Source organism: Dermatophagoides farinae, unplaced genomic scaffold (genome assembly GCF_024713945.1).
Source record: "Dermatophagoides farinae isolate YC_2012a unplaced genomic scaffold, ASM2471394v1 contig1, whole genome shotgun sequence".
NCBI classification, from domain to species: Eukaryota; Metazoa; Arthropoda; class Arachnida; order Sarcoptiformes; family Pyroglyphidae; genus Dermatophagoides; species Dermatophagoides farinae.
In genome coordinates, this window is record NW_027461514.1 from 337,013 (window position 1) to 362,211 (window position 25,199).

Below are 25,199 nucleotides of genomic sequence, written 5' to 3' on the forward strand. Positions count from 1 at the left end.
ACTGCTACTTATTCTTTATCCAAATTTATATTATTTTTTACTGTTTCTTATTTTTTTTTGTGTATTATCCAACTCGACTTGCATTACATTAAGAAACAAGTTGATCAAAGTGAGTTAGACTAAAAGACACGCATGATCGGACCACATATTGCATTGTTAGTCGCAGTTTCAGGTTTTAATTTTAAAAAGTGTACGTTTACACACATTAATACTTATTTTAGCAATTTTAAACCCTATTGGGCATAGTGTTAGTAATACTTATTCCAAGGCCAAAAATACGTTTAAAAGTAACGATGTAGTCGACGGAACTGTAGAATCAAAAACAGAACATAATATCGAAGACAAGTCTTTAAAAAATCCTGATGAATACGTTAAAAAAATACATGAAGAAACCGAACGGTTTAAAAAAAATGCAGGAAAATATCGATGCGAAAAAACACATTAACGACGCTAAAACTAAGAAGCAAAACGATCAAGAAAACATAAAATCTAAGCTTGCATATATAGCCAAAATAGATGAAGAGCTCAAATTAAAATTATCAACGGTAGAACAACAACTTAAAACGTTATCCACAATAGAAAATCGAATAAGCAAAGAAAAATCTTTAGAAGCCAATCCAGACCAGCTGGAGATAATTATTGGCTTGCCTAAGAAAGCGGGCCATAAAACGCCAACAAATAGCACTGAAAACATTCCAGAGCAAGGTTTTTCCAAGAATAAAATCCTGCCACCCAATGTAACAGTATACGTAATGGATTCTACTTCGATGAACTCTTTGTTTGAGTTGCAAAAGAGAAGCGTAAGTCATAACACATAACAATTTTAGGATATATCTCTTAACAGGAAAGAAGAAGGGCTTTATAAGTTACAAAAGGAAGCTGAAAAAAAGTTTGCTATCGAATATGCAATTTATCTATTTGAGATAATGCTTAAAAACAACGAGCTGCTCGCAAATACACTGACAATCAACCATATGAGAACCCTTAACAATCTTAAGGACTTGAAAAATCCGGAACTGCCAATGATGCTGAACACGTTAGTAAATGTGGGCAAACGAATAATAGAAGACGAACGACAAAATAAAAAAGATAGAAGAACCAATGAAAGTTCTAACGATGAATTGTTGTTTGGTGACGAAATAGTTTACTAATTAACAGTTTTGTTAGAACTGCTAGTTCGATTTTTTTTAAAGTTTTTGACAATAATGATTTCTTCGTCGTCAAACACGTTAGATTTGACGTATTTTACGTTTGCAGACTCGATATGAGATTTGTTGTTTAATTCGTCGGAATTTAATTGTTCACGGTCAATTGTAGTCTGATCAGCTTTCGATTTCTTTTCCAACTCGACGGTATCCAAACTTAAATCAATTGCAGGCAAATCTTCTTTTGCATCTCTTTGAGTAAAGCGGACAGTACTAACTAACTCAAATTGAAACCAATTATAAACGGTTTCTTCTGCCTTGACGGTTTTTTTGAGCTCCTGTGCTTCTTTTTCTTGAGCGCGAATTGTATCTTTGACTTCCTGAGATTTTTTGAACTTCAGTAGCTTTTCTCGAACTGAAATTAGTTCTGAGTACTGCTGCATCCAAGTTTGGAGCGTCTCTTGAGAAAACAGAATTTTCTTAAAAGCTGAAATATAAAACAAGAATATTTTGTTATACTCGTGTTTAGGATTTATAAAATCAAAATTGGGGCGGTTGGCGTAATTTTTTACCAAGTACGTAATGAATTTCATGCCGTATACGGCGGAATATTTTGCGCAGAGCAACAAAACTCGCAGTTTACGATTGGCAATGGAGCCCGAATAAATGAAAAAGTTAGACGGATAAAACTGCCATTCTGCAATTTGATCGTTGGTAAACAAACCTTCATATTCTTTTTGAATCAGCAAGTTTTCACTGTGAGATTTGATAGCCAATTTTTTGCTGTCTCGGATTTCGTGCAGTTCAATTATCTCTTTTGGAACAGAAAGATTGACTAAAGCATCGATGTTAGCTTTACGGAGCTCGTGGCGGCGTTTGAAGTACTGATAAAAAGGATGGGTTTCTTTCAAGAAAGGAAAGTTCGAAGCGATCTCTTCGTTTTCAAGAAAACTGTTAATATATTCGTCTCCGTTCTCAACTAAAAAATCTACTGTTTTATCTATGACATCCTTGAATGTCTTACTAGGCAGAATGATACCAGCGTACTTATCATCTTCGTAAATCGCTAAATTTTCATTTTTATCCATACGTTGTCATTACAGTCAGAATTAAAGTTGCTCGCATTTAGCTAAAATAAATTGACTTTGTAAATTTATAATTAATTTAGAAAAAAATATCGAATATAAAGTGCAGAAATTTCAATAATAATAGCTCAATTCAGATTGCACATATTAGCATAAATATCATTTCTCACACCAAACCAGTAAAAAAATAAACACTAATCTATGTATACGATATTATTTCATCACGCACACCAAATGATTGTTATTTAGCATATGTAATGAGAATAAAACAACAATGCAAGGGTAAATTTATCGAAGAAAATGAGTTTAAACTTGAGAAATACATAGCTCTATCCTTTGTTAATCAGTATTCCCATTCGGAAGAATCTGATAATAACGAGCAAAACAATGCAACGCAAAATTCTCAAATAAAAGATTATTTTTTCAATGTTTTGCCGTCAAAAAATACAAGTAATGTGAACGAAGAATTAAGCGAAACTGATCCTTCTTCTGTTTGTTCCAACGTCAGTTTCAACAACAACTGTTTGCACAAGTGGAATAGTTTGATAGAATGCATAAACTACAATGAAGACCAAGAACGTCTTTACTTGAGCGACAACTATTTGCTACCTTCTTTTTTTTTCAGTTTCAACAAAAATGACTTTGTTGAATCAGACTCTCAAGACTTTTCTTTTAACGAAGACCGAAAAGGGTTAATAGTCAATTTAGATGAAGAAGACGAACAGTTTTTTTCAGTAAATGAAAAAGTGTCTGATAATCCGCAAATAGATAAAGTTCGACAAATGATTATGCCGGCTAGTTTGGTAACCAAAGCGAAAAAGTTTGGAAAAGACTTAAACTCCATGCTTTGGAAGGACAGCCAAAAAAAAAAATCTAAGTTCTCTGAAAGTGAACTGAGAGTGGGTAGTTTTATTAGTAAAAACAATTTCATAATTCAAAAACTTGGTAGCGTGCTGGACAATACGAAGGTAAATGAAGATTCAGACATTCAGTTTTACTCGGGGGATGAATCAGGAGACTGTAATGATCCTCGTTTGATCGTTGCCACGGATGCCAAAAAAAGTTTGCAGCCCATGTGCGCGCCTTATATAAACTGTAGCAACATATTATCCCGCCAGTTATTGGACGGTCTAGTTCATACAGTTAAAAATACTAAAAATATAATTTTGAGAAACATGGCTGCCGTCATTTTAGACAACTACTTAAAGCACCAACTCTTGTTCAACTCGTTTATTTGGCACGATTACTTCGAGTTTATGTGCAATCTCTTTCTACGTAATTACAAACCTGACAGAAAAAGAAACGGGAAATTCAGTGTTGAGTCTTTCACCCTTTGCGATTCAAAAGGGCTGAAATTCGAAGACTTTTCAGTCAACAAAATCTACGTTAGTTCACGTGGGTTTTATCAAGACACCTTTTTGAATCGTTGCAGAGTGATGTCATTTGGCAACTTATACAATCAGGTGACCCACTACTTTCCGCTCATTGTTCGTCTTGGTTCTCAAAAAGTGCTATATTTGAAAGTTATCTTTGTGAATTATTATAGTAATACTTTTACAAAGGATGGAGCAAACGCGTTACTAATGTTGCAGCGTTCAATGAAGAACGATACAGACGAACAGGAAAAAGCGATCGAATTGCACGAAGTCGTCAAGAATTGGTTGGCAAATCGAAACAAGTTTAACATTTTGGCGTTCAATGCAATGAACTGCAACTTATATTTGTCCATGGCGTCTCGAATGAATCACATAGTGGTGGAAACAAAGACTCTAGAAGAATTTGTCAATCTGAGCAAGTTTTTCAAAGCTTTGAGCACGGAAGACTTCTACCGCAACAGTGAGAAACAACGAATTGTTTGTGACTATGTTTCGCAAGAAACAAATAATTTAATTAATGTTTGTACAACAAACAATAATTTACCGAACATGCCTAAGTATAATACAGCTGAGATTGTCTACGAGTGTAATAATTTTTTGAAAGAATTCAAACCACAATCTAAATATACCTGGCACGAAGATATACGACCAAATTCTAGTTCAGATGTTGTGCAGTCTAAGTTAACCTTAGCTGAAATATCCGTCGAAACCGAGCCTCACGTACTCAATCCAGAAGACCTTGGGACGGAAAAATCAACTATTGAGACTATCAATTACGTTAACAGAACGGAAGAACTAGAATCTTGTACGCCAAAAAATACAGAGATCGTGGTACAAAAAACAGACCAAGCGTCATGCAAGCCCACGAAAATATTCATAGAATCAAACGTTGCGAATCAGTTTACTTTGCGCTGGAAAATCAATGAGTTCCAGGCATTCCGTTTTGCGGCTTCGAAATCCAAGCTACCATTATTGAGCTCCTCTACGTTCGAAAACTCCGGCATTTTTTTAACTTTGAACCCGAGAGCGAAAAACAAGCATGTATACTGTTATATTAACATTCCTACGCGCCTAAACATGCGAAAAGCCAGCATTGTCTACGAATTCAACGTTTTAGGCAGAAAGCAAAGAATCATGTGCAGCTCCAAAAACGTGGTTTTAACTTCTGAGTCGAGAAACGAAAAAGTAATTGAACTCAAATTGTCGAGCCGGAATTGGTTTGGCAAGCGCCGCTACCTGCATCTTCTGCATAACAACGCGTTGGAGATTGAATTTAAGGTCAATATTATCTATCACGACTCGTACGTTTTCACAGGGGTCAACACTACCAACGAACATAAACTGGAAGAAATTAACAAAACCATCTTGGACGAAATAAACAGTTATACGCTCGACAAAATAGACAACATCATAACGTTAAATTGCGAGGGCAAGCTTTTCAAGGTTAGCTCGCTGATCTTGCTCATCCGGAGCAAAAAGTTCAGAACACTGATAGAAGCCAACGCGCGAGAAATTCAAATTGACGACGTTGAGCTAAATATTTTTGAAGAGCTGCTTCAATTCATCACGTCCAACATGTGTAGCACATTGTGTGATAGCAACGCGCTTACCAACAAACAAGCTGAGCTGTTGATTGCGGCTTACAACTACAAAGTAGACTCGCTCTACGAACTATTACTTAAAAAAATTAAAAAAGAGTTAACAGTCGACAATGTATTTGAGTATAAGGAAGCAGCCAAAAAATGTAAATCAGATAAATTGCTGCTGCAGGCCTGTTATGAGTTTCTTGACACACTGACAGGCAGCGAAGTCGCCATGATGATCGAAAAAAGAAAGGATTCAAAAGGGAAAAAAGAGAACATAATTTAATCTCATGAAATTGCTGTATGCCAGTCGAGGTAAATAACAAAAAAAATTTTTTTTTTTTAATATAACTTGCATTTTCAAAACTTATCTTCAGTGCAGTAAAACCTTTTTGTGTGGAAATTGGTTTAAACATAAAAATGTCAATTTCCAAAAGAAAGGAAAGATTACAGAATGTAGGCAGACGCAAAGATGAAAACGCGGTAAAAGTCCACCATGGATCGGAGAAAGCCAGTAATTTCGGCCGAACCAAGTCTGTCAGCAATATTGTCAAACTGTACAAAGACAAGGGTGTCTTGCGTACAAAGTTGCAACCGCATGAAGCGCCAGTAGTGCGGATTGAACCAAGTAGAAAATGGTTTAACAACACTCGCGTAGTAAGCCAAGAAAAACTCGAAAAATACCGACAAACGCTAGAAAATCACAAAGACGACCCCATGAGTGTGATGGTGAAACGCACAAAACTCCCTGTTTCGCTGTTCGACCATTCAAACGAGAGCGACAACAAAAAAAGCAAAAACCTGCTTGCTTTGCAGAGTTTTTCCTCTACGTTTTCTTCTAAAACACGGCAGAAACAGCCTTTGCTTGGTTTTTCGAGCTTGGCCGACTTGTCCAGTAAAGCAGAAGAAGAAAGTACTAAATATTTGGATAAATTAAGCAACCAGACCGAAGAAGATCTAGAAAAGAAAGACGGGCCCAAACCACAACCAGACGCGATACTGTCTAAAGGTACTTCGAAGAATCTTTGGGGGGAGCTTTACAAAGTTGTAGACAGTTCTGACGTCGTGCTCGAAGTGTTAGACGCGCGCGACCCCATGGGAACTCGTTGTTATTATTTAGAACAACATATCAAGAAAGACAGACCGTTCAAACACATAGTGTTGGTTTTAAACAAATGTGACCTTGTGCCTGAATCTGTAACTCGAAAATGGGTCAAAATTCTTTCCAAAGAATTCCCCACGCTCGCTTTCAAAGCTTCCATAAAACATTCTTTTGGAAAATATTCGTTAATCGCGTTACTTCGCCAATATGCTAAGATGCTTTCTAACCGAAAACATGTGTCTGTTGGATTGATCGGATTTCCTAACGTCGGTAAAAGCAGTCTAATTAATACCCTTAGATCAAAACAAGTTTGTAATGTTGCGCCGATTCCAGGAGAAACCAAAACATGGCAGTACATTGAACTCAGCAACCGCATTTATATAATTGATTGCCCAGGTATCGTTCATGGAATGGGCCAGTCTACCCTTACCGACAACCAAAAAGTAATTCGTGCAGTTGTGAGGGCGGAAAAATTACTTGAACCAGAACAATACATTCAAGATATAGTTGATCTTGTTGGCTATGAAAAGTTTGTTAAACACTACAACCTAGATGTGAAACTAGATGAACCGAATAAGTCTTCCGAAGAACTACTCACACTCATGGCGATTAAACGAGGTAAACTTGGAAAAGGCCAAGTACCATTGATATCTCAAATGGCAGTAAAAGTAATTTATGATATACAAAGAGGGAAACTGCCCTACTTTGTTCCACCGCCAAGCCAGAAAGAAGAAACTAGTGATAAAAATATCGAGCATCTATCTGGAATAGACCTTTTATCCGATTGTGCAAACGTTGCAGTGGATACAAATATCGAAAATGGGCTTCAAGAAAATAAAATTGATGATGTTCCGCAGATTGAAACTTTTAAAAACGGCACTGATCAGCAAACTCTCAAAGAAACATCTAGTAATGAAACAGTAGATTTTAGTATAGATAGCGATACTATAGCAGCAACAAAATAAATTTTTGACACATCTTGATCTAAGTTATAATTAATCACTCTTTTAAAGCGTTTAAGATTTAGAGTAATGTTTAAAAGCACTAAAACTATTCAAAGATTTGCTGGACATTTATAGATTTAATGGTTTCTCCATTATTTGATGTCAAAATTTTAGTGTCATCAGCGTTCCAAACGATGTTGTGACCAGAAATTGCTTGATTCGGCAAGTTGGATTTCAAATCAAAGCTAGGGTTAGGGCCTATATCCCAAATTTTTATAGTTCCATCTATCTCCTGCGCCGCCAACTCATTGGTGTCATTGGAAACTGAAATTGAAAGGACAGGTCTGTCGCAATCGAGCAACACACTGATTAGTTTGAATTCAAAGTCATTTGATATATCCCAGACCTTGATAGTAATGTCATCGCTGCAAGTAACGATAAAATAATAAAACATTTCGTATGATGTATTGTAAAATTTTTTTAGCAAAGCAATTTCTTTTACAGCACTTTGATGTGCTATGGTTTTAGTCATTAGCCATTCATAATTTTTCATTAACGAAAATAAGTATAGTGCACCGTCAGAACAACCTACTACGAGCGAAAGTCCTGTGTATTCAGTTGCATTTTCTTTTTCCATACCCTCATTGTTTGCGTTGGAAAACACGAAAGTGAGAGTAGACACAGCGCTTGACAATTTGTTGTTTGAGTAAACCTTGATCCAACTATTGTTTATCAGACTGAAAATATGCACAGTTTGATCAACGCCACCACTCGCTAAAACGTTTCCGAAATGATCGTCTGCAAAAGCTAATGAATTTACTATGCCTTGATGCGCGTTTAGCGGAGTAAATACTAAGTCTGTTTTATCGTCAATAAACTTTATTAAGCCATCAGAAGTTCCAATTGCAAGGAATTTTGAAAACGGAGAACTTGCGACACAATTTACATCTTTAACGTCTCCAATTACAAAGTCATTATATGTTTCATTTGTCATTTCGTCCTGTAATGAATTTTAAGATTTTATTTATAGTGTATTTTAGATATATTCAGCCTTTCCGTAAATAATCTTGATTTATTAAATTAAAAATCTATAACAATATTTTCGTCTGTAGAAAACTTTTTTACTAGCGCTACTGACTTGTTAAAGCAGTTTTTGATAAGTGGCTTAATTAATTGCGTATCATGATCATATAAACACAGGGCAGAAACTAATTGAGTTTTTTTATGTTTTTTTTTACTTAGTCCATATGCAAGAAGTAGTGAACCTAATAACGCATAATCGGTTTTCCTAAATTCTTTTTCGTTAATTTTTTGTGAAATATGTGAAGACAACAGTCTTGAAACAGAATAAAAACAACCTAATTGTGCTCCAGAGTGCATTCCGTAATGTAAATTATCGACAAACTGATTAACTTTAATTGTTGAAGTCAGTGTGTTTAAAGAATTAAGTTTGTAATTAACAGGTTGAAAAATTGCAAAGCAAGCCGTGTTAATTATAATAGAACGACCTACGTCGATGAAAAAAGGAATAGAAACTTTGGTATCTGTTTGTGGCACTGTGATTTTGTCGTCAAGAAAATTGACCGCTTTTTGCAACCAGGAAAGTGTGTTAAACATACTTTAAAAATAGACTGATTGAACTAGAAACCTATTAATTAATACTTTTTATTAGCTGAAGTAATTTACAGGTAAAATATAATAAAAGGGAAGTTATAACTTAATAAAAAGATTAAAAAGAATTATATCATATTAAGTTGGGATTTAGCAAGAAATCCACACTTAGTCTAGAAATATTAATTTCTGAGAGTTCTCTAAGTTTTATTTAGTAAGACAATCCTGGATAGACAGCAGTACCAGTTTTAACTGGTTGGTAAGAACCAGTGACAGCTGGACCTTCGTAGTTTGGTTGACTTTCTACTAGTTGTTGTTTCTTTTCATAGTGGTTAACTGTTGTTGGAGTGTTGATGTTGTATTTTTCATACGTGTTACCAACATCTTTCATTTCAGTCACTTTGACGTCGTAAACTAGGTTGTTAGTTTTGTTTGAGTATACTTCACGAGGCGTGAGGTAGTTGTTGTTGCTTACAACGGTGTCTGGGTATCTAGTGTTTTTAAGGATGTCGACTCTTTCGCTTCGTACGATGTCGTCACGTGCGTCGTTGTATTGAGCAAGTCTGTAGTAGCCGGTTGTTGGGTATACAGAGTAAGCAGGAGTGTATACTACTGGGTAAGAGTAGGCTGGGTAAGCTCGGCTGTAGTAGTCGTAGACAGAAGCGTATCCGTTTACCATTCTGCTGGATCCGTCGATGTATGGTTTGTAGGACATTATTTCGTAAGGTCCGTAAACTTGGCTCTCAACGGTAGCAGCATCTTTAAGGACTACTTTGTAAGAGTCTTCAGCTCCTTTGGAAATTACATAGGTTTCTGGTTTTGAAAGTTTGGCGTAGGTGTCAATGTATGAAGTTACGTCGGGAGTAAAGCGAGATCTCAGTTTGTTCAAGTAACCAGCGTCAACAACATTAACATTAGAAACGTCTTTTTCAGTGTATTTAATTCCTCCAGTGTTTATTTGGGTGTTTGGGAATATTCCTCTGTCAGCAGCGCTCAAGATGGGGCCTCTTGTGTATACACCATAGTTATCGTAAGTTCTGGTGTTGACAATTTCGTCTCTGGGAAGAATGTTCTTGATGCCTTGGTTCAAGTCGACTCGGTCGGCGTGGTTGAAGTGTTCCACGTAAGTCTTGGGTAAAACAGTTGAGTCTACGTTTCCATCAGAAATAGTTTCACCGATCTTAGTTGTAACGTGCTGATTCCTAGCAACGTTGCGGATGTTGATTGGGTTGTTGATGTTGATGATTTCGTTTACTTCTTCAAGAGGGGCTGAGTTGTAGCTAACGTACTTTTCGTTTCCGTACACGTTGCTGAAAGGTCCATAAGCTTCAGCTCTGTTTAATCTTCGGTGTTCGTCGACGTATACTCTTGATGGGTAAACAGTTCGGGGTCTTTCAAGAACTGTGTATTTCTTGGTGCATTCGACTGGAGATAATCCATCACAAGAATCAAATGTAGTAGTGCTCTTGGCGTAATTGGTTTGCTCAGCGTCCAAAATTGGGCTGACATTGATGTTTACAAAATCAATGTCCTTGGAGATTTTATCATTAACAATATCGTTGAATCTCAAGTTAGAAGCGCTAACAATAGTAAAAGCAAATAATGATTTATTTAGAAACCTCATGATTGTCTAACTACTTTAAAAAAAATTATCATACGACATTTATACTCTTTCCCAAATGATAGAACTTGAAAAAATGACCCATAAAAAAAATTGGAAAACCCTAAACCGTGGAATCAATTATTGTAATAATTAAACGTATAAATTAGCTTAAATCAAATTGTTTGGCACCGAAAACCGTATATCCTGTAAAAATGTAATCAGATCGGATTTTTTCTTTATGATACTAATTGTCAAACTGATGAAGTTATACGTGAAGAAACGCTAACGGAAAAACTAATCTAAAACCCAGCCTTCTAAATATTAATCTTCATATCTCGTATTACGCCACTGAGCTGTATAGGAAACTAAAATTTCTTATTTGACGCTTAATGCGAAATTATGAAAATCTTCAATTCAACAAATTTAACAGTATCTTTAACTAAATATTTGGGTAATAAAATTAACTTTCTGTCTGGTTTATCAAGGGAATCAATTTGACTATTAATTCTTCTGTAGACAAATCATACATAAAGCTAGAAATGCCTGTTTTAGACGTCAAGTCAGAGGTCAAAAGGATTTCGAATATATAAGCTGTCACTGCGCTTTTCTCCAACAATAAACTGTTATCAAGATACACTTTTTGAATGCCACTGGCGAGTTTCCCAGTTTTGAGCGCTTCTTCAATGTCAACAACCAAAGTGATCACATGAACTGACCGCATCGACGACACCGGGACTTTGACATACATGTATTCTGCATCAATATGGATTTTAAAACAAGTACTAACATCCGACAATTCAGGGGTCGAAAGCTCGATATCTTCATAAGAACGATTCGCACTGTACAACTCGTGCAGTGAAACCAGCTGTAGCGTCAAACTTTGAATATTGGCGAAATAAACGTAGCAGACACCAATAAACTGGTCGATACAATTAGTTTTCGGTCTGAACAGTTCAAATATACTATACAACTTGTGAATCAACGCTTTAGAAAGATAAAGTAATATTTCCATGAAACCTTTGCAGATAATATTTTCATAGGAAAGTGCCGCAATGTTCGGGGGTTCGTTTTCTTCCAGATTTTCGTCATCTTTTTTAGCCTTGTATATTTGCCTGCTATGCTGCTTACAAATGTTATCGATCATTGTTTGCAACAACTTGTGTGATAAAACAACGTCGCCAAAGCAAATGTAACCAAGTTGTAACGCAGGCTTAATGATGATTTTGATCTTCCAGTTAGGCAGAGAAAACAATAACATGTCTACATACGTCAGGCGGTTCATATGAGCGTTGAAAATCTTGTCTCGCAGCGAAACCGCTTCTCTGCATGACTCGGGCCAATTTTCCGTTAACCATATCTTCATGTCAAAAAGCGTGTAGGGATTGCACACAAGTACCGCGCCTCGTGTTGGGTAACTTACTTCCAAAACTCCTGTTTCGGTTTCAATTTTTAAATTAATACCGTTCCAGGTTTCAATTATATGTGCACAGTCTAGATAGGAATTCAATGTATGTGTCATTGCTTTTAACCGCTTGTAGCGGGCGTTGTATAGCTCGATCGAACGCTTCTCAAATCTGATATGGTTATCCAGTTCGTTAAGCTCAGCGTGACTTTTTTGCAATATTGATTCAAGCTCGCTGAGTTTAATGCGCGAACCATCTCTAAGTTTATAAAAACGTTCTATTACGGTTTGGTATACGTTAATTAGTGTTTTGTATTGGTCCACTTTGCTACATTCGTCTTTAATTCGGCATTCAATGTGGGGGATTTTCTGAGTGACAAAATCTACCTCCTTCTCCAACGACTTTATATTGTTGTGAATTTCTTGAATTCGGTCGTAAGTAGCATTAATTATATTGACCAGCAGTTTGTCTTGGAAATTTCGTTTCCAAAAGTTAAACGCGTTCTGATTAATTGACACCATTTTAAACATGATGTAGTTTGAAAACGCGTTCGCGTGTGATGTTTTGATATTGGATATCTTAGCTAGAAGCCTTAGTAAATCGTAACTTTTGATCTTGTTTATCAGTAATTCCAATACGTTCTTAAGGTACTTTTCGAAAAAAGCGTACGAGTCGAATGTACCTAGAGACAAAGCCAAATTGTTCAAGTCGACTTCTTGCACAAGCTGAGTTATTGGAATCAGTTGGTTGCTATCTTCAGAAACAGGGTTTACCTCGCTTTCTAACAACTGGTGAAACGCAGATTGGATTTCGCTCTTCAACACAGAAAGACAGATATCGTCGAGCAAAGAGTAAATCTCTTGAGGGAAGACCTTTGCATATGAAACCAGAGAAATTGTAGATTCAGTATCGCTGTAACTATTAGCAATGCTGTAATTGATTATTTCAGACAACTTCGACATAAATTCATTATTTGAACTGTCTCGCTTTCGAAAAGCATTCTGGTTAGAGTTAGTACAAGTAGAAATTTTTTTTTCTTTCTCTAAACCATCAGAACTAAGTGAATCTACCATATCACTTGAAGATTTAAAGTTTGAAGCTGAATCCTCCGTTGCTGAAGCAGAAGATACTGTTTCGATGTCTTTTCTCTGCGGTTCTGCAAAGTTTACAATTTGATGTGAAATTGGAATTCCTTTTGCTTCTGCTGAACCTGTAGAGTTGTTTTGGGCACTAAAGACGGAGTTAATCATTTCAGTGTCGTTTTTACGGTTATTTTCGCCCGATTCAGCTACGCGTTCTGATGACGGAAGCTCGTTCGATCCGTTAGCAGAAGAAGTTATGTAGCTGTCCGGCAAATAAGATTTGAAATCGGGCTCCATGGCAGACCAATAGTTGTGGATTACATTTTCTGAGTTTTCTGAGTTTACCACCGGACGTGAATTTCGGGATTGATGCATCACTGACAAGGTTTTTTTGCCCATCAAGTTTACGTCAGGATTGTCTCTAGACATTTCAGGCGTGGCCTCGATGTTTTCCGAAACCTTATTGTGAACTTTAGTAAAACATACTTCTGCTTGCTTTTCTTTTTGTTGAATTACTGATTTGTGCGTTGAATTTCCAAATTGGTTGTCAGTTGATTTTTGATTAGAACTCATGAAGTCTTGTGTTTTCATCTTCCTGCAAAAAATATCAATAGCCAAACTTTTCAATTAATATTTAACTAATAAATAGAATTTACAATCGCCATCCACAACGAAAATTATTGAAATTCTACAGAGATTAATAGCATAAATTAAACTTACAATTTATTCGAATTATTACCGAAATTATTTAGTGAGTAAATAATTGAATTTCACGCTCGAATAATTAATTTCCCCTGTTAATGAAATTCGCAAAATCGTAAATAATAATTAAATACAATCTGTGGGTGTAAATTGTGAATTTTATTTTAATTTGCAAAACCCCCATAGATCGATTCGAAGCGCTTTCGAATACTATTATTATATGAAGTAAGACCTGCTTTAGCTTTTATGGACATTTCTACACTTGTTGAAATTTCTAACATCGCTGTGGTTATTCGTTCAATCGAAAATTGTAGCGAGTTCCCCAACGAGTCGCGCTACTTTAATTCTTTTTTGTTATTTAAAAATCAGCTGAACGACACTCCTGCTTTCACAACAATCACGATTGGAAGGAAGAAAACCGACTCAATCAAGCTGCAAGACCAGACTATCAGCGCGTCGCATCTCAACATCAATTTATGTGTGACTGAAATTCAAAATCAAAGCGAACCCAAACCTCCAACTACCCGAAACGACAGATATAACGTCGCAATCACCTTGATCGATAGTTCCACCAACGGCACTTGGATAGGACGAAACAAGCTTGAATCAAATAAACCAGTTTTAGTTGCTCCAATTTTGCAAAACATCCCTGGTTACAATGACAAAATTTTTGTTTCGTCCACCTACTCTGACTTCAACAGCAAAGAAATTATTTCGTTGTCCAAACCACTCATCGCGACTCAGCAAATTTTCGCGTTTCAAATCATTTGTGTTCCCATCCCGGCAAACATTAATGTGCCCAATATTAATAAATTTTTAATTGATTTACTTGACGAGCCACCTAATAAATTGAATTCTAATGTGTGCGGTTCAGCCTCTACTTATTCTGGTTTTTCACCATCCAACTTGCACAGCTTATCCGACTCTCCCAGTATGGTTATCATGCTCGAATCCGAAATTTCTGAACTTCGAATCGAATTGCAGAACAAATCCAACACCATCGCTAAATTAGAAGAAAAAATGAAAACTTTAGAAAACAACTACGAAAATTCACAATCTACTATTACACAACTCCAAACTGTCAGCAAAAGTCTTGACGCACACATCGCGGAGCTGGAAGCCCAGCAGTTTAAACTCAAAATGAGGCTTGAACATTCTCAAAAAACCAATAAAGACCTTTTGCATCATCTGCAAAATCTAGAAAATAAACATAATGAACAGTTAAATATCAATTCACACTACCAAAAAACACTCGCTAAAACTTCTTGCTTGCTGTCTGCTTTTGCCAAGTCTCTGTTGCCCCTGCACTCCACCGAAAATTCGATTCAGCAGACGTGCAACGGTTTGCTGGAGTCCAACGAGCTCTCCAGTGATGGTATTATTTCCAAACGCAAAATTAATGACAAGAAACCGCTTATCAACTCAGGTTTCGACCAATTTAAATCTATAATCAAAAATTATAAATAATTTACCGAAAGATAATCCATTGTCTACTTTATTATCCTAACTTTGATTTTTATCACACCAATGTTTAAAATAACATATCCTATTTATATGCCACATGGTCTTATGAAAATTTGATAACTACTAATCTTAGCTTAGCTTATACTGGAATTTACCAGTGAAAAACTTCATTTACTATCGCTAATATAACTATTGTGATCTATAAAAGTAAACTTAACCTTAATAATGTATAAAACAAATATATTTTGTTTCTAAGTTGTCAAAAAATTTAATTTATTTAGACTTCTACAGGCACGGCACTGATCGCATCCATCGCGACCTCTCTCAAGTCTGTTTCAAGCATTTCTAAATCTTCTCGCGCCTCTGTAAATTCTCCTTCTTCCATACCTTCGCCCACGTACCAGTGTACGAATGCTCGTTTGGCGAACATCAAGTCAAATTTGTAATTCATCCTTGAAAATACTTCAGACATTCCTGTGGAATTGGAACAGGCACACAATGCCCTGCTTACTTTGGCCAAGTCTCCGTCTGGTATATAAGTAGGTGGCATGTAATTCAGCCCTGCTTTGAAACCTGTAGGGCACCAAGGCACGAATTTAACATTAGGCAATGATTTTATTTGTCTAATAGCAGCGTTCGTATCTTTTGGCACGACGTCTCCTCGGTAAAGCAAACACATAGCTATATAAGAACCTGCGTTCGGATTAAACTTAGCAAAATGGTTTTCTGGTTGTACTATCGATCGAGTTAAGTCCTGAACAGAAATTGCTTCGGAACGACATAACTCCGGTGTGATGAGCGGTGCGTACGAAGACATACAGAAGTGTATTCTCGGAAAAGGTACTAGATTCGTTTGGAACTCTGTAATATCAACGTTTAAAGCTCCGTCAAACCTAAGAGAAACAGTAAAAGAGCTGATAACTTGCGCAATTAATCTATTTAAATTGTGGTAACTTGGGTGCTCAACCGATAACTGCTTTGTACAAATATCATAAATAGCTTCATTGTCCATTAAAAATGTTACATCCGTGTGTTCAATGAAAGAATGTGTACACAGAACAGCATTGTAAGGCTCTACAATGGCAGTTGATATCTCAGGAGCGGGCCAAGTACAAATATTTAATTTAGATTTTTTTCCATACTCCAACGCCAACTTTTCCAATATTAAACAACCTAATCCTGATCCGGTACCACCTCCGACGGCGTGGTACATTAAGAACGATTGAAGACCCGAACAATTTTCAACTAATTTTCTAATTTTGTCCATCACATTATCAATAACTTCTTTTCCAACTGTGTAGTGACCTCGTGCGTAATTATTAGCAGCGTCTTCTTTGTGACTTATCAACTGTTCCGGGTGAAATAGTTGTCCATAAGTTCCATTTCTAACTTCATCAATTACACTAGGTTCTAAATCACAAAACAGAGCTCGGGGAACTAGTTTATTTTCGCTCGTCTCACTAAAAAAAGTGGAATGAGCGTCGTCTTCAAACCCTTCGAAGCCGTCACCGTTGGAAGGTAATGTTCCGTCGGGAAAAATCCCATGTTCCAAACAAAAAAGTTCCCAAGTTGCTCCTCCAAGCTGGGCTCCGCATTGACCTAAATGGATTGATACTATTTCCCTCATTTATACTAGGTTTACGCCGAATTATATCAATATGTTTTACTAATAACTATCTATGGTGTGTGTGCACACTTTTTTTACAAACATAACTCTTGTAGAACTGTATTATAATTTTGATCTAAATTATTATTATTATTATTATTTAGTTCATATTTTTCTTTTTTCAGATTATTTTGACTGATCATTTGGTTTCGTAAGTTCAAATAATACTTTCTTTTTTCCTAAAAATATTTTTCTAAACGATTTACCTTTTGTCTTTTTATAAAATTTTCTACTTCTTGTTTGACTTCTGCTTCAGCAACCTTGCTTTCATAATTCCAGATGTTTTTTTTTTCAGCAATTCGTTGTTGTTCAAATTGATAAAATTCAATCCAGACCATTGATTTGTTCACAAAATCATTATTTAAATGCAAATAAATTAAACATTTAACCACGTCTTGATACCTTTCCTCGGTTTTCTTAACATATTCTTTCGTTTCATCAACGGATAAAGCTCCTATTTGTTGTTTCCACTCTGAGATCTGCTCTACCGTCACAAGTTTTTGATTTAACGCATTTTCAATGAACGCATTCCTTTCTTTAAGTTTTTCAGAAACAGAATTTAGATTCGTAAGTAGACCATTTTCGAGTTGACTGAAATGCTCTAGCCTTTGATTACACAATTTAGCACATTCAGTTCGAAAATATATCAGAAATTCTTGAATTTCGTTTTTATATAGCGAACTGAACTGCACGTAATAGTAGTCATTGATGTCTTTGACAAACTTTCTAACCATTATTTTAAATAATATTATTAAAATTTTCAAATGTGTTATTGTACGTATTTGATTTTTTGTTTATACGAAAATTAGGTTTTACAAGCTTGACTAAAAATTTATTTTTGATTGAACTTACTGTTTGGCTGATTGACATACTGGAACTCAGAGCTTTGTTCTAAACTTTTATAAACTTTATTAACATACTGATAGCGTTGTAATTTTGCGGCTTTAACGTAATATATAGCGGGTCATTTTGTTGGCTGATCAGCTCTCTGTTGACTTTGCAGTGAATCAAATTCAAGGCGCCAATAGCAAGAAGAACCTTAACTTGTGCTAATTTCATCTACTTAACCAGACACGTTATATGCCAAAATAATTACTTTTCAATATAATTGATCAAGTATTATATTAGAATAATAATATACTTTTATTCCTCAAATATATTAGATATATAATGAAAAATTTTTAACTGTAAAACAGAAAATGAATCGACGCTCTGAAATTGCTACGTCAACATATTAATGTAAAAATACTATCATGTTGTGATTAGCCTAAAGTTTTCATAATTAGAATGTACGAATAATAAGTTAACTATGGATTATAATTATAATTCAAATTACAAGTCAGGTTAACTGATAAAATAAGCTTTTGATAATATTAACATTATTATTGTAATTTCCTATTTGTAGATTTGTGTTCTAGCGGTTTAAGTATTTTAAACGAACATAACAAATTTTCGTCTACAATCATCATGGCTCCAGCATTGTCAAATTCTCCACAATAGTTAGGAGCGCTGAATAATGTTACGAGTTTGCGGTCGCAGAAGAATTCATACCCATCTTCGACTACCTGATGGCCTCGGCAAATTAAGTCAATATCATGTTTTTTGACAAAGTTTTGCACAACTTCCGGCCCAAAAGTGTACGAAACCCCGCGATCATTCTCCCCCCATTTACATACATTTTTGTCGGGATCACTCCACAAAAGGTCGCAAATCAGCCCAGAATCAGGAATAGCAGTAGGACGTGCAATCATTCTAATCTGGTTAAAGTTATGTAGATCGGGACTTAAACCACCGTGCATACAAATAATTTTTCCACTTATCAAAGCTACTAATGGCAAACAGTTAAAACAGTCTATAAATGTTTTCCACAGCTTTATGCTATATCTTGTTTTGCACTCGTCGTAAAATCCATAAATTCGGTTGATACTTGCACATTCATGATTTCCACGAAGTAAGAAAAAATTTTCAGGATATTTTATTTTATAAGCCAAAACTAAACATATAGCTTCAATCGAATTTTTTCCACGATCGACATAGTCGCCTAAAAATAAATAATTCGATCGAGGTGGCCAGCCGCCATATTCAAATAAACGTAGTAAATCGTAGTACTGCCCATGAATGTCTCCGCAAATCATTATTGGTGGATTTAATTCTAGCAGTACCGGTTGCTGCAAAAAAATTGCTCGAGCTTTACGACATAGTTGACGGATTTCTTCTTCGGTGAGCATCACCATCATACCTGGAACGCTTTTTCTCACTTCCAGTAATTTTGCAATTATAGAATCAACATTCAGTTCTGACATAATCTTGTTTTTATTTTACTATAGCCAATTAGACAATATTTATAGATCACTTATAAAATACTGCAACGCATTTTGTTTATTTCAATTATAATTGTATGAATAAAAAACTCAAAAAGCTATAATTAATTTAATAAAAAATAGTTATTACACGAGAGAATTTAAAAGCTTCAAATTATATAAATAAAATAATTTTATTTTGAAATTATATTCCACTAAATTTCAACGTAATAAATATTTTGTGAAAAAAAAATTTAATTATGATAATGCTGCACCTATAATTATTTGTTATTTTTATAACTACTCAAGTAATTGTTATTTTTATTGAAAATTTTCATATCAATTGTATTTAGAATGTAAATTTAATACGCTTAAATCGAATGAGCTCTAAATTATTCACCAAAATATTCTATTGGATTTTTATATTTAGTGGGAGTTGTGCAGAAATTAGTTCACAAATTGTTGAAAATTTACTTTCAGAGACAAATCCGGTCCAAAAAAAAATTACTGTTTCACAGCCATCACTGTCTGCAAATCCATCACACCTACTCAACAATCATGATAAACTCGATATTTCTAATCTAAACATAGACGTAAAAATTGTGTTTCACCTTAATTCTGAAGCAAATATGTACAGTGAGCAGTCTCTTTTAAAAGGATTGGAGGTTGTTTTAGTTTGTCACCAAAATGATTTAGTCTACGCTGTGTATTCGTTGAATCAAGGACACAATGCTCAATATAGAAACCAGTCAATTGCACAACCTGCATACACAGAAGATTCACATAATTTCAATATCTTTAATAACAAAGCTATGAAATCTATATTTCTAATAAAAGATCTTCAGTCAACAAAAGATATTTTGACAATCGAAGCTAATTTTATGATAAACATGATTGATCAGTTAGATACTGAGGCAGTAGAACTGAATAAAAGTCTTAGTGATAGTGATAAGGATTCTTTACGCTCGCTGAAACATAAACTGAAGGAACAAAAAAGATTCTTAACTTATTTAATTGATAAAGTTGCAAACGCAACCAAAATTGACAACTCTTATTATGTGATGATGGAGGTCTTTATCAACACTCCTCGATTATTCGAAATTCTTCTCAAGAACGAATATTTTTTAATCCTAACGCTGTTAAAGGAAGCCGCATCAGTTGATTATAGTAAACTAAAAGCGGAAGAAACTGTAAGTTTGTGTAACAATTATATTTTAGACACTCAATGATAAATATATCAATGAAAAAAATAAAACAGTGACTTATACAATTCCTTTAAAGACATTGCTAACAATGAAATACGCGGTGAAAAAACTTTATGAGGATGATAATAAAAAATTAAGTGGAATTGTTGTAGACAGTATCACTACTGGCATAACTGTAGCAGATTATTACTCAACTTACGTCAATAGGAAGAACAAAAATTTTTTACAAAAAGTTTTAGAATATTTTTTGGGCAATGATTATATAGATGAAGAAAACTTGGCTGATATAGCGGTTCACCCGTTGAAAGTTATTTCTCTTTGCGCCCCAATAGATTATGTTTTTAAATTAGACTTAAAACACTTCGAATCCGCAATGTATATTATTGAAAACAATAAAGAAAACAATTTCCCAATAACTCCATTTGAAGAAGACTTAATTAAAGCGTTTTCGAGAGAGGAGATAATATTACATGATAACATATACAAAGTACTTGACAAAACCAAAACAGCTGCAGGTCGAGTTGTTACAAAAGAACATTCATATTCAATCGGAGAAATGGTCAAGCTTTCTGAAAATCAAAGTATAAATCAATAAAACAATAATAAAAAAAGTTTTTAAACTCGTTGAACTCCCCAAACACCAATTCGTTCGGTCGATGACTCAGATTCGTCGGTGAGAAATGCTTCATAACTTTCGTTTTTTCTCTTGCTTAATGCTTCAAAAATGGAAAGACGATCTACTTTTAGTTTTAAAAAAACAGTGACTATTTCAATTAATGATAAGATTAGAAGTATTATTAAAATAACACCGTACTTGGAAGATGGTCGCGAATATACTTCTACCGTGTAAATATCATTTCTAGCTGTAGAATTTTCATCAGTTACGAATGGAAATTTGACAGGGTTTAACAAATTCAAATTTGAAATTGGTAAATGTAAATATCCAATGTAGCCCGTCAAAGAAATTAAACACCAATAAATTCCAATATAAGTCAGGTTAAAATAACAAAATACTAAAGGAATTAATAGTATAATTATATTAGTAGCTAAGAATCGATGCGTAAATTTTGAAAATTCATTTAGCTTTGCAATGGTAAGGTGGATAAATTTTTTGTGTAAATGTCTTTGAAGTGGATACTTATTTGAGTCATCTTCTTTTCTAATTTTATCAAGTTGCTTCTCAGTTTCAAACACGTTTAATGTAAGAAGATTTTCGTTTATATCACTGTTCTTTAAAATATCAGAATAAGAAACATTAGCATTATTGTCTTTGATATTGATATTTAATAATTTCAATATGCGATCTGCAAACGAATATTTACTCTTCTTAATATTAATATTGTCAAGAGGCGTAGCTATATAACCATAGGTAGTTGCATCGTTATTCTGGCATGATTGTAATGTTTCTGGATTTGTATGGCAGTAATTTTCATTTTGTGATAATGTGGGTAAAATACATGGTTTTTTTGTCGCTTCGAGATGTGAAAATTTAAAACGTAAGCTAAAATTATTGTCAACAAATTAAACTTACTGTAAAACTGATTCACCAGCCTTTTCGCTTATATATGTTAAATGTCCGATTTCTGAAAAATTAATAAGAGCCAAAATAGATAAAGCTGCAGATAATACAAGCAATAAGCTATATTTTTTATATATTATAATCGTCTTAATGAAGATAAATTTGATTGAGGTTTTCAATGACATTTATTAAGCTAGGTCTTTTAGAAGCTTCCGGTTGAAGAATAGAAATTAAGAGATAATTTAATGTATCGGAATAGTAAGAAGGAATTATTCGTCCGTTTTGTGCAGAAATAAAATTAAGCAAAGCTTGATAATCTTTGTTTAAAATTTTTAGCATGCGTTTATTTTTATTTGAAATATTTTTGGTACAAATTTTTTTGAAAGCCGTTTGAAAAGTTTGTATAGTATAGACTGATTCTTTTTCGTTTTTGTAAAGTGATAACTCATTATCTTTAACTTCTAAATCTAATGGACTTGGAAAGGCAATTTTTTTATTACATAACTCGAATAATAAACAACCTAAGGACCAGCAATCACTACTTTCATTAATAGAACCCTCCGTCCACATTTCAGGACTCATATATATTGATGTCGAAAGGGGAATTTTATCAGCATGTAGTGCTCCCTGTTCTGTAAATCGCGCTAGCCCTAGATCTGCAACTTTTATGTCGAGATTTCTATCTAAATATATATTGCTGCTTTTAATATCGCAGTGGATAATGCCTAAGCTATGAATAAAATTCAATCCTTTTGCAATCTGTAATACCCATTTCGTTATTAATTTCTCTGGAATTAAATTTTCATTCGATATTACATAATCAAACAAATCACCGTTTTCACAATATTCCATAACAATAATCAAATATTCTCTTTGTATTGACGATTCTATATACTTTATAACATATGGATTGTTTATCTTTTGCATTATTTCAGCTTCTAATAGAATATTTTGTGACTTGCCAGAATATTCGTTGGAGAGTAAATCTATTACTTTAGCAACGTATTTAACATTATTTTTTGTTACGATATACAAAGAAGAATTGCTACCATTATCCAAGAAGGATTCTAAATCATAACCCATCGTTTTAAAATTTACCTCAGATGTGAACATGCTAGTTAAGCCAGGAATGATTGGATTTAATCCCAATTGCAGATACTCTGGGTTTATACCTGATTTAGAATTAATGTATTCATGAGATAAATAATGGTTTTGCAATATTGGACAAGAATTATAACGCTTTAAAGAATTGTTATAATTAACTAATGTTTTTTGTTCTTGTTTTTTCGAGTGACGATGCATTTTTTTCAATTGGTGATAACGATTATTAGCAATAATTGGATCTTCATGGTTATAAAGTAATTGATCAAACCTGATGTTTTTCTTTGAGTTTTCATTATGTATCAATATACGATTTGTATTCATACTTTTTTTTGCATTATATGTCATTAATGAAATGGTTTCTTAGTCAATTTATAATAAATTTATGTTTGGTTACACTACTTATTGAAATGTTGATTTTTGCAATCCCATTTATATACTATTCTTACTAAAGAAATATGTAATAATTGTATCTGAATACACACACATGGATAGTTATTGAAAAAGCCGATTAGTTTAATTCAGTTTATTTTATAAGTTTTTTATATCCACGTAACTGCTTTGGATTTAATTGCATTGATCTTAATATCGGTTCAAGTGTCGGTAAGGAAATAAGCCATCTTAAGAACTTTTCAATCATGGCATTCATTGAATCGTCTAGTTCAGGAGTATTGTAAATTTGTAAAAAGATTAAATATAACTTTTTGTAAGCGTACAATACAAAGTCTTGGCTCACAACAAACCTCTCGAGATAGGAAGGTTGAGAAAATAAGTTAATTACGTTTGTATGAACTTTAGCAGATTCCTCTATATCATCTGTTAGCGGCATAATATCAAGTGCAATTTTCCACCAGAATTCAGCTTTACCAACTACGAAATCTGGATAAAATAAAAATGAATTTATTATTCCACTAGCAATGTTCTCAAGAACTGGACGGAACTCGGATTTTCTTATAAAATCCTTAGTTAAAAGACCTTCGTAAGACTCAATGCAACGTGTAACAAGGACATTATTCATATTAGGGGTGGCTAATATTAATGAATATAAATAGCATATACACCTTTCAATAAGCGCGCTTGGAGTATAAACACTCTTGAATGAAGCTTCAACAATGTTAGAAAGCACAGGCAAAGAATTAGCTCGGAAAATTGCAAAAATATCTGTAGCAATGTAATAACCTAGCAAGGAATCATCTGTTTCATCACTTGAAACAAATTGTTCTGCGATACTGATAAGTTTGGCTACAAAATCACCATGGAAATTAGCCTGATTCAATTTCATTGTTGCTTCAATCAAACTTGTACAAGAAACTCTAATAGCTTGCTCGTTTTCCAGATCATCTTTTAAATAATCTAACTCGTCATCATCTAAAGTTGAAATAACATTAGAATTCAATATCTTCGATCTACGAAGCGTACTACTTTCCAATAGTCTAATAATAAAACCTAAAATCATATCAATATCCTGCGTTGATAAAACGTTCACACCAGCTGATTCGATACAAAGAATCAAATTGTCTAACCAAACGCTGACGGCATGATTATATCTCAGTTGCGAACCTTCGAGTTTTTGTAACAACAAGAACAACCCTCTTATTGTGTTTATCAATAGGTTATTAATAACTTCTTTAGGAACATTGGCTTTAACATGAATGGATATTACAATAGACATAAGTTGTAAAGAGTAAGATTGAATATTTTCAGGATATTTGATTTTCAATAATTCATTCAAAGAAAGTAATAATTGGTCAATGAAAGGAGAAAATCCAACATCACAGACTTCTGCTATTGTTATTAATAATACTAAGTATCGTTTCTACTTCTTCAGTTTGTTCAGTGTTAATAGCTAAATCTTCGTCGTCTTCTCGGTAACCCTCATTGTTGCAGTTCGCGTCAGAATTCAAATCGAAAATACTGTGAATACTGTTAGGAGACAAGATTTTTAATATAGGAACAATAAAATACTCAGCATATCTAATGAATTCAGCTTTCATAGCTTTTGCCATACGTTTAATAGCCTCAATGGAATAGTCTTTAACTTGTTGATTTTCTGAATTTGAATTAAAGATATTTATTAGAGCCTGACAGATATCGTTGTAGTGCTGGGTCATTGAACCAGAAGTAGAACCAAATGAAATGATACTCAAAAATTCAAGTGAACGGCTGCAAAGTATTTCAGTTTCTTGCTTTTTATATAGAGATGCGTAGTATTTAAGTAAAGATATTATGTTTGGATACTTTTCAATTATTAAATCCGGGAAGTGAATAGCAGTGACTGATAAAACGGTAACAGCCAGTTCGCGAATCA

The 25,199-nt window shown here is 34.2% G+C and overlaps 3 protein-coding genes across 3 annotated transcripts; 1 reads left to right on the forward strand and 2 right to left on the reverse strand.

Moving 5' to 3' along the window:
• Window positions 1-5,609: 5,609 nt before the first annotated feature.
• Window positions 5,610-7,256, forward strand: LOC142597887 (uncharacterized). The gene is made up of 2 exons (XM_075734901.1): window positions 5,610-5,645; window positions 6,042-7,256. Exons 1-2 carry the CDS (start codon window positions 5,610-5,612, stop codon window positions 7,254-7,256), a joined length of 1,251 nt encoding a protein of 416 aa, XP_075591016.1.
• Window positions 7,257-15,377: 8,121 nt separating this feature from the next.
• LOC142597888 (tubulin alpha chain-like) lies at window positions 15,378-16,730 on the reverse strand. Its single transcript, XM_075734902.1, has one exon. The coding sequence runs from the start codon at window positions 16,725-16,727 to the stop codon at window positions 15,378-15,380; it is 1,350 nt and encodes a 449-aa protein (XP_075591017.1). The 5' UTR covers window positions 16,728-16,730.
• Window positions 16,731-18,148: 1,418 nt separating this feature from the next.
• Window positions 18,149-19,069, reverse strand: LOC142597889 (serine/threonine-protein phosphatase PP1-gamma catalytic subunit-like). Its single transcript, XM_075734903.1, has 2 exons — window positions 18,885-19,069; window positions 18,149-18,746 (listed from the first exon to the last, which is right to left on the reverse strand). The coding sequence occupies exons 1-2, from the start codon at window positions 19,067-19,069 to the stop codon at window positions 18,149-18,151; spliced, it is 783 nt and encodes a 260-aa protein (XP_075591018.1).
• Between the last annotated feature and the right edge of the window lie 6,130 nt (window positions 19,070-25,199).